The sequence below is a fragment of the Equus przewalskii genome, chromosome 7 (assembly GCF_037783145.1).
Source record: "Equus przewalskii isolate Varuska chromosome 7, EquPr2, whole genome shotgun sequence".
Classification (NCBI taxonomy): Eukaryota; Metazoa; Chordata; class Mammalia; order Perissodactyla; family Equidae; genus Equus; species Equus przewalskii.
In genome coordinates, this window is record NC_091837.1 from 22,115,646 (window position 1) to 22,128,422 (window position 12,777).

The window sequence follows — 12,777 nt, forward strand, 5'->3', positions numbered from 1 at the left end:
AGGGAGTCAGGAGGCCCGGGTCCTCCTTTGGTCTCTGTAACCGTGGGCACACCTTCCCCTCTCTGCCCTCAGCTGTCCTGTGTGTTTAGCGAGAGTGAGATTAGACTGTTTCTCATGGTTACTTCCACCCCAATATCACGTCTCATCCACATCTATAACCTGTGTCTAGCACACAGTAGGTGCTTAATAAATGTTTACTGAATGATTGCCTCTCTCTTGCTGCAGGAGCTGACCTAGAAGAAAGAAATGAATGTGTACCCAGTAGGGGCTCATGGGGTTATAGGGGTGTGTGGGGGGGTGTCAGCTCCCAGCCTGTGAGCCTCCCCCGGCCCCTCCCTGGGACAAGGCGGGAGGGAGGGCTCTGGGAGACTTGCTCCCAGCAGCAAGCAAAGGCTTGGGAATTGGGACACTTGCTCTGAGTCGCCACCAAGAGGCAGCAGACACCGCAAAATGGAGTGGCAGCGCCGAAGCCAGAGCCCAGTTCTAAATCAGGAACGGTCCATGCCGTGTTGCACCGCTCTGTGCTGGGCACAGGGATGTGACTGGGTCTCTGGCCACAAGAAGCTCTAGACTGGTGGGGGGACAGCCACAGCAGCAGAGTCATTTGTAACATGAACAAACAACAATAGAGACGATGATGATAACGTTAACCGTAACGACGGGTGACCCTTCAGGGGCACTGTCCTTGTGCCAGGCCCCAGGTTGAGCGCTGCCACACCTGAGCTCATTTGATCCTCACGCGACCTTCAGAAGGGAGTACTAATACTGTGCCTATTTGAAAGATGAGAAAATGGAGGCACAGAGAGGCTAAGTAAATTGCCCAAGGTTACACAGCTGATAAATAGCAAAATTTGCAGCCAGGCCACTCTGGCTCCATTGCACCAAGCAATGTAAATAATTATGCGGAATCCAAGGAGGGATCCAAGTATCCAATCCATCTGGATAGGGAAGGGGGGCTTCCTGGAGGAGGTGACTTCTGAGTTGAGTTGTAAAGTATGAGCAGGAGTTGCCCAGGTGAAAGGTGTCTGGGCTGCGGATGGCGTTAGGGGCCCAGGGAACAGCCTGAGGATGGGCATGACTATACACAGTTCATCTGGGAGGTGTGGAGGCTCAGGAGGAGGCTGAAGGTTAGAGGGCTGTGGGCCTTGCTGAGGAAGTGGGATTTTGTCCTGAAGGCAATGGGGAGCCATGGAAGGATTCTGAGTAGAGACATGAAGATGTGTGTGCTCTAGAAAGACCCCTTCCGCCTCCGGGTAGAGAAGGGGCTGGCACGGGTCCTGGAATGTCACTGGAGGACCCATGAGGAGGCTACTGCAAGGGTCCTAGCAAGTGATGATGGCAGCTCACGAGGCTGGGGGCCGTGGGGGTGGGAATGAACAAGCTTGAGAAAACCACTTAGAGGGTGAAGGACCCCTGGATGGGGCGACAGATTGGCTGCTGGGGATTAGGGGTCAAGGACAGTCCCTCACCCCACGCCGGGTTTCTAGCACCATCGGTGACAGGTTCCCAGGCCCCGAGAGGGTAGGTTTGGGGAATAAGTGACGGGTAGGGCAGACAGTGAGGTCCGTCTCAGACACGCTGAATTTGAGGGGCCAGTGGGGGACCCTGGTGGACACGCCCAGACGGCCGTCGGCTGTGGCTCCAGAACTCTCCAGAGGGGTCTGGCCTGGAGAGGGAGCGACTCGGGCGTTGTTGGCTGTTGAAACTTCCAGGGGTGGATTAACTCATCCACTGAGCAGGAAAGCGAGAGGGCCTGGGGGGGCCCTGGGGGCCCCACGTGTGAGGGGCTGATGAAGAACGTGTGCTGTGCAGGCTGAACGATGGGCCCCAAAGACGTCGGTCGCAGCCGTGGGACCCGTGAATTTGTTACTTGACACGGCCCAGGGACTTCGCAGCTGCGACTGACGGAAGGGTCCTGAGATGGGCGACTGTCCTGGGTTATCCGGGGGGCCCAATGTCATCACAAGGTGCTTACGAGAGGGAGGCGGGAGGGTCAGAGAAGAAAGTGAAGGTGCTACAAGGCTGGCCTTGAAGATGGAGGAAGGGGCCGCAAGGCAAGGAATGCGGATGTCCTCCGGAAGGCCCTAGAAGGAGGCGAGGAAACGGAGTCTCCCCTGCAGCTTCCAGAAGGAACCCAGCCTGCCGACACCTTGACCACAGCCAGTGAGGCTGATCGGACCTCTGAGCCCGGAGCCATAAGACCACAACATCGTGTTGCTCGTGGCTGCGTTTGTGGCTGCACGGCAGCATGAGGACACGGCCGCGGGGCCCCGAGAGAGCACAGGGGCTGCGTCTGAGGGGGGGAGCCCGGAGCGCAGGTCTGCTTGGGACCCAGGGGGCGGAGGCGCAGGAGGAGGGTGGCCGGCCGGCCAGGGCCGAGGCTCAGGCCTCAGCGTGTCTGACAGGCTCCCGGGGATCACAGACCCCGTGCCTCCCGAGAGCTGAGGACGGCGCTGCCGACAGAACTTGGCAACGGGGGACGCCTTCTGCAGCTGGGCTGCCCCGGCAGGCCGGCCCTCGTCACCCGTGCCACGCGGCTGGTGCGGCCGCGGAACTGAGGTTGTCATTTCGCTTTGTTTACTTAAACAGATCAAGCCACAGGTGCTGGTGGATCGGGCGTGGAGGCCGTGGATCGGGCGCTTTCCGGGCCTAAGCCTCACCCTGCTGCAGCTTGTGCAAGAGGAGAACAGGTTCTGACCTGCCTGGACTCCCCTCCGGGTGGATGGAGCGGGATGAGGCCCCACCTGCAGTGTCACACTCACCCCCCTTCTGAGACTCGATCTCCTTCTTGGCCTGCTCCAGGATGCTCTTGATGGCGTCATCCGAGCCTGTCTCAGGCGTGCGGATTCTCGGAGTGATACTGCCTGAGGGAGGAGAGGAGGCCTCTTTTGTGGGGACCTGTGTGTTGGGGGCCAGTCCCTGGAGTGGGGCCCTGCGTGAAGGGCTGGTCCCCTCCCTGGGAGTGAGGCCCAGGCTGTGGGAGTGCGGCAGGACCACCCCTTAGCTAGTCTGTGGGACAAACTGAGGACACACAGTCATTCTGGCTTGAAACAATAATAATAACAAAAACAATGACGGCAGCCACCACCACAACAGCTAACAGTTCTCGGGCAGTTTCTCTGTGCTTTATACTCATTTGACCCCCCTAAGAGGCTGACAGATGGGGAAAACGAGTCACAGGGAAGCTAAAGTGAACGGCCCGAGGTCAGCCAGTGGATGAATGGCAGAGCGGAGACTCAAACTCAGGTGTCGGCGAGGTCAAAGTATGGGCCCTTCACACAGATTACCCAAAAACCAAGTCTGGCAAGCTTGGCCGTCATGCAGGCCATCTTACTGATGGGTAAACTGAGGCTTGGGGTGCTCAGGGGGTACATGCCAGGACAGCCCCTGGGCCCGGCCTTTTCCCTCATTATCAGCCTGAGCTGCCCATGAGGGCCAGGAGAGCAGGGGAGAGCCCCAGGCTCAGGAAACTGAGAGGGAAACTGAGGTACAGAGAGGCAAAGTCACTCGTCCTGGGTGACACAGCGGGAGGCAGCAGAACCAGGCCCTGCACCCGGCCCGTGCTCTGCCCAGCCAGCCCCCGGCCCTGGGCTTGGCCGCAGGTCCAGGCCTGAGCCCCTCGGCCCGGCGGCCACTGACCTCGCTGCCGCACCTGGATGGTCCTCAGAGCCAGCACGTTCTGCTCGTCCGACAGGAACTGCTTCATCTTGATGAAGGGCTCCTTGCCCTTCACCGTGAGCTTGCGCCACGGCTTGGGCCGGGCCAGGATCTCGCTGACGGAGCCCTGCGACAGCCCCAGCACGTAGTGGCCGAACACCCGCTGCCCGATGTTGTGCTTGAGCAGCTGCTCCTTCACCTGGAAGGCGATCTCCGCCGTGTCCAGCTGCTCCTCCTCCGGCCCGGCCCCCGGCCCGGCCCCACCACCCCCTGCTCCGTCCGCCGGCTCGGGGCCCCCGGACGGCTCGGGGCCAGGGGCGGGGGTGGCAGGGGCCGTGGGGGGCTTGGAGCCATAGAAGGCTGGCGGAAACACCAGCAGGCCGCCTGCCTCCCCCTTGAAGGTGGCCGGGGCCATCATGGGCTTGGACGGCAGCACGTCCCCTGCCAGTCTCTCCCCCGAGGCCAGGCCGGGGAAGGGGGACAGCGAGAAAGTCCGAGGGCCATCGGGGCCCAGGCCGGGGCCCAGCAGGGGCTGCCCGGGGCCTGGGGACAGGGGGTCTTCGGGCCCTGGCGGTGGCGGGAGCTGTGCAGGCGATGGGTAGGACTGTTCCATGCCCAGCGAGTCCTTGAGGGAATCGTCCTCCGAAGGGTCCTCCTCTAGAACGCGAGAGACAGACAGACAGACGGGGGAAGAGGGGAGAGACAGACAGACAGCCAGGGGAAGAGGGGAGAGACAGACAGACAGATGGAGGAAGAGGGGATAGATAGACAGACAGACAGAGGAAGAGGGGAGAGACAGACAGATGGGGGAAGAGGGGAGAGACAGACAGACAGAGGAAGATGGGAGAGACAGACAGATGGGGGAAGAGGGGAGAGACAGACAGACAGACAGAGGAAGAGGGGAGAGACAGACAGAGGAAGATGGGAGAGACAGACAGACAAATGGAGGAAGAGGGGAGAGACAGACAGAGGGAGAGGGGAGAGACAGACAGACGGGGGAAGAAGGGAGAGACAGAGGGAGACAGGGAGACAGAGGAAGCAGTAGCAAGAGACACACACAGGAAAAGAGACCCGACGGAGAGACAGACAGGGAAACAGAGGGAGAGAGAAATCACATGAGAAAGAAACCACGCACAGCCAAGGGAGAGACAGAGACAGACAGAGACAGAGAGAAAGACAGAGAGGGAGAAAGAGAGAGACAGAGAGACAGTGAAAGGCAGGCAGAGACACATACATAGAGACAGAAATCGGTGGAGGAGAGGACGGGGTGGGGAGACAGCGCTATGGCGTCCAGCAGCACCAGGTGCCCACACTGGCTGTCTCCGCCAGCACCGCCCCCGCCCCGAATTCCCTATGCCCATCCTTCACGGCTGGGTCCAAGTGCCAATCTGGGGAACCGCCCTCCTGCCCTCAGGAGCAGCAATGGAGCACGTGCTCCAGAGAGTTTGGGCGGGAGTTTGGGCTAATGCCACCCCAGCAGGCCGCCCCCTTCCTGCCCCCCTGCCCCCCCGCCCTGTCCTATGTGTCTGCCCTCCCCGTGTGCACGGCGTCCAGGAAGCAGGCCCCATTGCTGGCCCAATTTTACGGATGGGGGAACAGGGGCAGCACAGAGAGCCCCAGCCGGGGCCACCCAGCTCAGAGGTGGAGCCACTGTGTGGGGAGAAGGGGCAAGCGGCGGAGACGGCGATCGTGGAGAGAGCAATGTCTGCCGTGGGGGCGCAAGGTGAACCTTGCCCCATGATCTCTTCCTGCTGCCTACAAAGGCTTGGGGTGAGTGGAGCCTTTTTGGGGGCCTGAGTGAGCTGTGTGTCCTTGGTGTGGGTGTGGATGTGGGGACACCCTCTGGGACAGCTGCCAGCTGGTCTAGCCACAGACAGCACCCGGCTCAGCCCCAGGTAGACAGCAGGTGCTTAATCAGTGTGCACCCCTTTTCTCCATCACTGTCCTGCCCGCGTGGAAGGCAGTGGTCCGTGGGCATGGAGAAGGCCAGAGGCCCACGGGCAGCCCCTACCCCGGCCCCTCAGCCCCGAGAGCACCCCTCCACCCCTACCAGGGCTCGCCAAAAGGCCAGGCTTTTCCAGAAGGAATTTCTGCGCAGGGAAGAAGGCCTCCTTGGCCAGGAGCAGGGAGTCTTCAGGCTTGGCCATGCCCTGCGGAGACAAGAAGCCGGGCTGAGGGCATGGCTGCTGGAAGGCTCTCCGTGACAGCCTGCCCTGGGGGGACCGTGGCAGGGACACTCACCTGGGGGAGGCTGCAGGTGCTGGAGGCCAGCTTCATGGCTTTCAGGATGCTGCCAGAGAAAGTGGAGCGTCTGAGGCCAGCTGAGTCCCCGGGCCTGGGGACAGGCCTCGTGAGGGGCACTTCCACTCATCTTCCCTGACTGGGAAGGAGCGCCCGGCCCCTGACCCCCCGGGACGCTGCACTCCCTGCAGCAACGGGCCTGAAGGAGCAGCTTGTGAACTGGGCCCAGTGTTGCCTGGAGGCTGCTGTGGTCACCGGCTGGCACACTGGCCCGCGAGCTCATCTGATCAACGCAGCCCCCACCCGGTACAGCACTGGCAAGGCCACTTCTTGATGGCAAAGGACCGAGCATGGTTAAGTTTTGATACACCAGGGGCCAGTGGAGAGGAGACGAGGGTACCACGAAGTGGGGTCTGGAGAAAGAGGATGAACTTGGCCATGGGCCCCTCGCCACCACCCAGGGAAGAGGGCCGGGGCTGTGGTGCCCCATGCGCACAATACCTCAGCTCTGTTTTAATTTCCTCATAGTCGGACTGTGCCTGGAGCTTCTCCTCCAGCTTCTAGAAGAGCACACAGAGATGGTGAGGCTGGTGCCCATGCTCGGAGGACTGGCCGGGGTGTCCTTCTGCCCGGGGACACCCTGCCCGTCTCCGTTTGCCCAGTTCCACCCCCGAGACGCACCTCGATGGCCTCGGACTTGGCGGTGAGCTGCCGCTCCAGGTCGGCGATCTGGTTGGCGGAGGCCTCCTCCAGCTCCTGCAGCGAGTTCTGCAGGTGCTGCACGTCCTTCAGCAGCCGCAGGATCTCCCGGTCCTTGGAGGCCAGGGCAGCCTCAAGCCGAGGGCCCGAGCACAGTGCAAAGTTCACCTTGTCCTGGGGACAAAGAGGTGCTCTGAGGGGCTGTAGGGCCTCCCACCCGAGTCCCAAGCAAAACAGGAGACCCATCTGTGGCACAGCTCCCCTTTCCGACAGGCCCGTGGCTTTCCTCTTCCCACCTCTGAGCCTTTGCTCAGGCTGGTCCCACCAGACTGGACGCCTTTCCCTCTATTCTTGAAACTAAATCAGGAGGGAGGGGGAGTGGGCAGGGAGGGTTTTCTGGAGGAAGATGTGTCTACACCGTGATAAAGTTCAAGAACAAGTTAGTGATCTGGAAAGCTGGCCGCATCCACTACAGGCAGAATGTGTGTGCTTCCACTCACTGGGGCGTATGCAGGAGAAACGCAGGCACCTGCACCAAGACACACAGATGCCAAGGTGAATGTTCACGCCAGCCCTCTCTGTAACAGCCAAAAACTGGAGGCCCCAAATGCCTACCAGCAGCAGGATGGATGGACAGACTGTGGTATATCCACACAATGGAATACTACACAGCAATGAAAATGGATCATCTACAGTGACTCACAACACAGCCTGGACGACTCTCCCAGGTGCGATACGGCGTGAAAGAAGCCAGACGCCAGAGGGTGTGTGATTCACTTAAGACCAGATACAAAAGCAGGCAAACCATCTGTGCTGTTAGAGCCAGGCGACTGGCTCCCCTGGGGGAGTAACACCTGGATGGGGACACATAACACCTTCTCAGGCGCTGGGACTGTCCTACCTATCTATGTGGATGCCGGGGATGGGTGTGTTCACACTGAGAAATTCGCTGTGTTGGACACTTACGACATGCACATTTTCCCTTATGTGTACTATACTTCAATAAAGAAAAAGAAAGGAAGCAGCGAGTTGGGTGAGAGAGTGGTGGGGACAGGTGTTCCCAGCAGAGGGAACATCACAGACAAAGGTTTGGGCTTCTAAGTTGGGCACAGGCCCTACCCCAGGGCATGCTTCCACTCCAGTAAGAGACCCTCAGGACAGGACCTGAGACCTCGCAGCCACGGGCCCCACTGGAGTGGTTCCCTCCGCCTCCTAATTTGCGGCCAGCCCCAATCTCTGCCGCTCCTCCAGGTTTTAGGAAATGGCCCCTTTGTCCCAGACGAAGATGGAGAGGTTGCTGTTTGAGGCGACCTGAATCAGGCTGGTCTTGAGCTCGATTACAAACGAATCTAAGAAGATTACAAAAAAACACAACCCACCACTACCAACCCCGGCCGTTCTTCCATGGAGATAAATGCCAATTAAAACAGGAAGCGGATGCCATTAAGACATTAAATTAATTAGCATCGAGCGCCACTGTTGTGCTCAGAAAAGCTCACCCCCCACACCAGCAAAGTTCCCTGTGGCTGATTAGCACAGCGTTTGCTGGGCTCCACGGGGGTTAATTAAGAACCACTGGCAAGTTCTCTCAGAGGCATCCTCGTGAGCTCCCTCACTCTGTGTTCAGTCTCTCTGTGCTGTGCAGACATCCAGGCATGCTGACACATACACACTGTCTCCTGGGACAGACACAGGTGGACACACCGAAAGACACAGCACACGCTGACACACGTACCTGCCCGAGCCCATGCTGACATGCACACACACGGAAATACACAGCCACCAAGGACACACACTCGTATGGACGTGTCAGCAGACACACACAGACACACATGTGCTTAAAGAGGGCACATGCTCTCATAGGCAAAAACACCAACACACTAGTAGTCATAACAATCGCATCAAGTATTCACTGAGCATAGACTACACGCCCGGAACCATTTCAGGTGCTTTACACGTAGTCCTCTCAATAACCCTGGAAGGTAGGTCTTACTTGTACAGACGAGGAAACTGAGGCACAGTTAGATTAAGGATCAGTCATTTGCCCAAAGGTCACAAATAGACACACACACAGTAACACATGCTCACAGAGACACACTGCAATATTTAAACAGACACAGACACACAGGTGGTCTGCGTGTCAGAGCGTCAGGTTCACGTGGAGACCGCCAGTCACGCTGGAGCAGACCTGCTGCACGAAAGGAAGCGCGAACCGAACCCCTTGGCATGCAGAGACCTGGGAAGAAAGCTGGACCAATTTATGTACAGAAGCTGAGGCTTTCTGGCAGAAGAAGGACGAGCCTCTCGATATATGACAGGAGGGTGGCTTAGGGGGGTCTCTGACTAAAATCCCTTGGCAGGAAACGACCCCAGGACCCCAAAGGAACACCAACCAGGAGGAAAGAGAAAGACAGACTGATTAACCAGGCTGAACACAGGAACCTCACGGTTGGTGACTAGAGAATGCTTCTTGGCAGCGAGTGGCTGGTTGGGAAACCCCACTGGATCACCCTGGTGTGCTTTGGGAACCGGTGGCTCAGATGCTGGTACGTGGCCTGACCGCAGTCCTGGGAGGACTGAGAACTGGGGGGCACCCGAGCCATTGGTCCCCTGCCCCTGCCAAGCTGTTGGAGACCAGTGGTCAACAGCGACACCTGGATGCAGCCGCCAAAACCACACGGCTGCTCTACGGCTCAAACTCCCTCCCAGCCCCTTTGGCCGGGCACCTGGCAAGAGGACAGATCCTCTTGGACCTGAGTAAGTCCCCGGCATTCTTGGACAACTGGGGAGAAGGGGGGGCCTCCAAAGGAGGATACTGGACTTCCTGTTAATCAGGGCATATGGGAGCTTGAGCCTGAAAAGTTGGAAGAGCTGTGCCTGTACTCTGATGCTCAGCTGGTGAAACAAGTCATGGTGATTATGTTGACCACACCCCGACCTTGGCAGTTAAGACGCGACACCCACTGTATGCACAGAGACCCACACACACCCATGGACACAATTTCACAGAGATACACGTGACTGACCCACAAAACGTCACCCACGTGTCCATCCCCACCAACACGGCCTCTGGCCCTCCCAGCATCCTTACCCCACCGGGTCCCTGCGGGGAGCAGCAGGCCAGCCGGATCGAGCTGTTGACGGAGGCGAGCTGCTCCCGAAGACTTTCCACCTCGCGCTGGGCAGCCTCAGCTCGCTGCGGAGGAGAAGGCAGTGAGCACAGTGAAGAGGCCAGCGGGCCCCAAAGGGCCCCACCCCAGCCCCCCGCCATCTCCTTGCGCCGTCTCAGGAGGGCTGGGCAGGCAGGGGTCCCGGACCCTCGAGTTGGCTCTGGGTTCCTCCGGGGGGCGTGGGACCCCAAGAGGAGCGGGGACATTCCCGCCACACTGGGGCAGGAAGGGAGACGCTGGCTTGTTGGGCAGGTTTTCACACAGTTCCAGGCCACCTCCATCGGCCAAGCAAACTGCAGGCCCTGCTGGTCAGAAGGCCAGAGCTTGCCCCAGATGCCACGGAACCGGGTGCGGAGGGTGTCCTAGGGGGCGTCTGCAGAGGCGGCTGCCCAGCCCACAAGCTGCTGCAGGCCCCTGGGCAAGTGCCCGCCCCACCCCGGGTCTCAGTTTTCCTTTTCTGAAATGGGGGGAATAAACTATGTCTGCTGCGCGAGGCGGGCTGAAATACCCAGAAATCAATGCCAGCTTGCCGAGCTGGGTCTGTGGTGGAGCTTAAGTCTTTCAGAATTTCTAAGAAGAAGGCCTGGAAGGAAGCACCCAAGGGGCAACAACAACGCAGCCTGTGGCTCTGGGAGAGACACTGCGCTTTGTCACTTCCTGGTTGTGTGACCTTGGACAAAAGAGACTTCATCTCCCCAGCCTCGGTTCCCCTATCTGTAGAACGGAATATGAAAGCAACTACCTCACGGGGTTGTTTTGCAAAGTAAGTGACTTGGTGAAATACAACTCAGGAAGGCTCTTAGCTCAGTGCCCGACACACACAGACGCGTCAATAACTGGTGACCTTGGTCAACGTCATCAGGGTCTATGGGGGGTTGGGTCATTACTTGGAACATTAAAGAGCTGGGCTGTATTTTAGCTCAGCTGGTGACGCAGGTCATTGTGGGTGTGCTTAACTTACACGCTGACCTTGGCCATCAAGATGCTATGCCCACCACATGCACACAGGACCCACAAACGGCCACATTCACATTTTGTTAATTTCTTTTTAATTGATTTGTTGACTTATTTATTCACTGGGATCCTGCTTTGTTCCAGAAATGGTTCAAGTCAGTTGTGTCTGGGGAAAGGGTTTGGGTGTGTGGGGTTGTACAGAAAACCTTTTTACATTTCGGCACAGTTGGGGCTTTCGGAGCAAATCTGACTGAAACTCGAGATCTGGGCTAAGAGACAAGCCTCGGAAGTCAACTGCCGACCGAGGAGCCAGGGGGACCCCAGAGAGATTCGCTTCCCCAGAGTTGTGTGTTTACATTTCGGGGGGAGGCCCAGACCACGGACGCATCCCCTGGGACATAAAGCTGGGTTTAAAGCACTAGGCTTATCTCACCCCCTGCAGAGAAACGCGTGCACTCGAAACGCTGAAACCCCAGGATGCTCGCCTTCTGTCCATCCCGACCCTCGGACGCAGCTTTCTCTCCCTGGCGCATGTGGGATGATGACACCTGGTTCTCATCTTGTCACCCCCGGGGTAAGAACTGAGGCAAAGGTCTGGTTTTCACTGAGTAAGTGCTAGCATGGAGCTGCTCTGCTCCAGAACCCTCTTGCTCACATTCAGGACAGTTAATAAACACAGATATTGAAAACCTAATATGATGACATTTATGTTTTTTGCTGTTCTTTCCATGATGAGCAGGTTTTAGTTTTATATTTAGAAAAAATAAACATTTTAAATGCTTCCCCTTCCAGCTACTCAGAGATCTCTTTTCTCCAGCCTATTTGGTTGGCGAAGACGGGTAAGTCTGACGACACAAGGAACTGGCGTGGCTCTGGGAGTGCGAATGGGCCCAATTCCACGGAGGGCAGTCCGGCCACGTCGGCCAAATTATAAACGCGCAGGCCCTTTGCCCAGTAATTCCACGGCTAGGGACTCACCCTACATAGTGGCTCGTGCGTGTGTGAAGTGATCTCTGCACAAGGTCATTCGCCGCGGTACTGAGGACGATGGTAAAAGATGGGAAAGACCCTAAGTGTCCGTCACTGGGGCCTGGTTAGACCACGGGCCGGCGGACTGCAGCCTGTGCCTGTTTCTGTAAATAAAGTTTCAGCAGAACACGGCCTCGCTCATTCGTTTCCACATTGTCAAAGCTTCCACACACAGCAGAGCTGAACTGCTGTGACGGGGGCCTGCAAAGCTGAAAATATTTACTCTCGGACGCTTTAGCGAACGAAGGTTTGCTGTCCCCTGGGTGAGACACGAGTACGGGGGGAGCTCTAAGAGACGTACGTGGAGAAAGTAACTGCGGGTGGGTGTGTGTAGTATGCTACAGCTTTTGTTTGAAAAAGGGGTTACAACAGGTATATTCATGGGCTTGTGAATGGATGGAGCATCTCTGCAAGGAGACCCCAGAAACTGGGAAGGGAGGCTGCCGGAGGGAGGGGAGACGGGGTTTCCGGGCACACCCTGATGTCCCTTTTGGAGTTCTGAACTATGTAAATGGATCACCTATTCCAAAAACTAGCCTGAAAATGCTCTTCTTTCCGGGGGCCGCCCTGTGGCTCAGTGGTTAAGTTCGCGCGCTCTGCTTCAGTGGCCCAAGGTTTCGCCAGTTCGGATCCTGGGCGTGGACACGGCACCGCTCATCAAGCCATGCTGAGGTGGCATCCCACATGCCACAAATAGAAGGACCCACAACTAAAAATACACAACTATATACCAGGGGCCTTTGGGAGAAAAAGGGAAAAAACGAAATCTTAAAAAAAAAAATGCTCCTCTTTCCCAGGTTCCCTTGGCAGGAGGGAGCACCCGGTCCTGGTGCCGCGCCTCTGGGCCTCACCCTGTGCTGGGCTCCTGCCCGAGGCCCTTCCTCAAGGAACACGTCTGCGCTCAGGACCCAGCTGCAAAGGGCCCTCCTCCGGAGGCCTCCCACAATGACCCCCAGGGAAACGACCACTTGCCCTGTCACACTGCTGGCCCCTCCTGGCCATGCCCCTCTGTGCTGGGCTTGCAGCG

At 58.0% G+C, this 12,777-nt stretch overlaps 1 protein-coding gene across 7 annotated transcripts in view; it reads right to left on the reverse strand.

Annotated features, from left to right (window-relative positions):
* CUX2 (cut like homeobox 2) overlaps positions 1 to 12,777 on the reverse strand; it is a 241,246-nt gene that overhangs the window by 18,224 nt on the left and 210,245 nt on the right. For 6 of the 7 annotated variants that reach the window (XM_070628909.1, XM_070628908.1, XM_070628907.1 and 3 more), the window contains 7 exons: positions 9,689 to 9,793; positions 6,580 to 6,771; positions 6,400 to 6,458; positions 5,899 to 5,947; positions 5,708 to 5,828; positions 3,640 to 4,314; positions 2,763 to 2,864 (listed from right to left, as the gene is read on the reverse strand). In XM_070628909.1, the coding sequence (XP_070485010.1) occupies positions 2,763 to 2,864; positions 3,640 to 4,314; positions 5,708 to 5,828; positions 5,899 to 5,947; positions 6,400 to 6,458; positions 6,580 to 6,771; positions 9,689 to 9,793 (1,303 nt within the window). The remainder of the gene's footprint in view (positions 1 to 2,762; positions 2,865 to 3,639; positions 4,315 to 5,707; positions 5,829 to 5,898; positions 5,948 to 6,399; positions 6,459 to 6,579; positions 6,772 to 9,688; positions 9,794 to 12,777) is intronic. The other variant, XM_070628910.1, reaches the window with a different exon arrangement.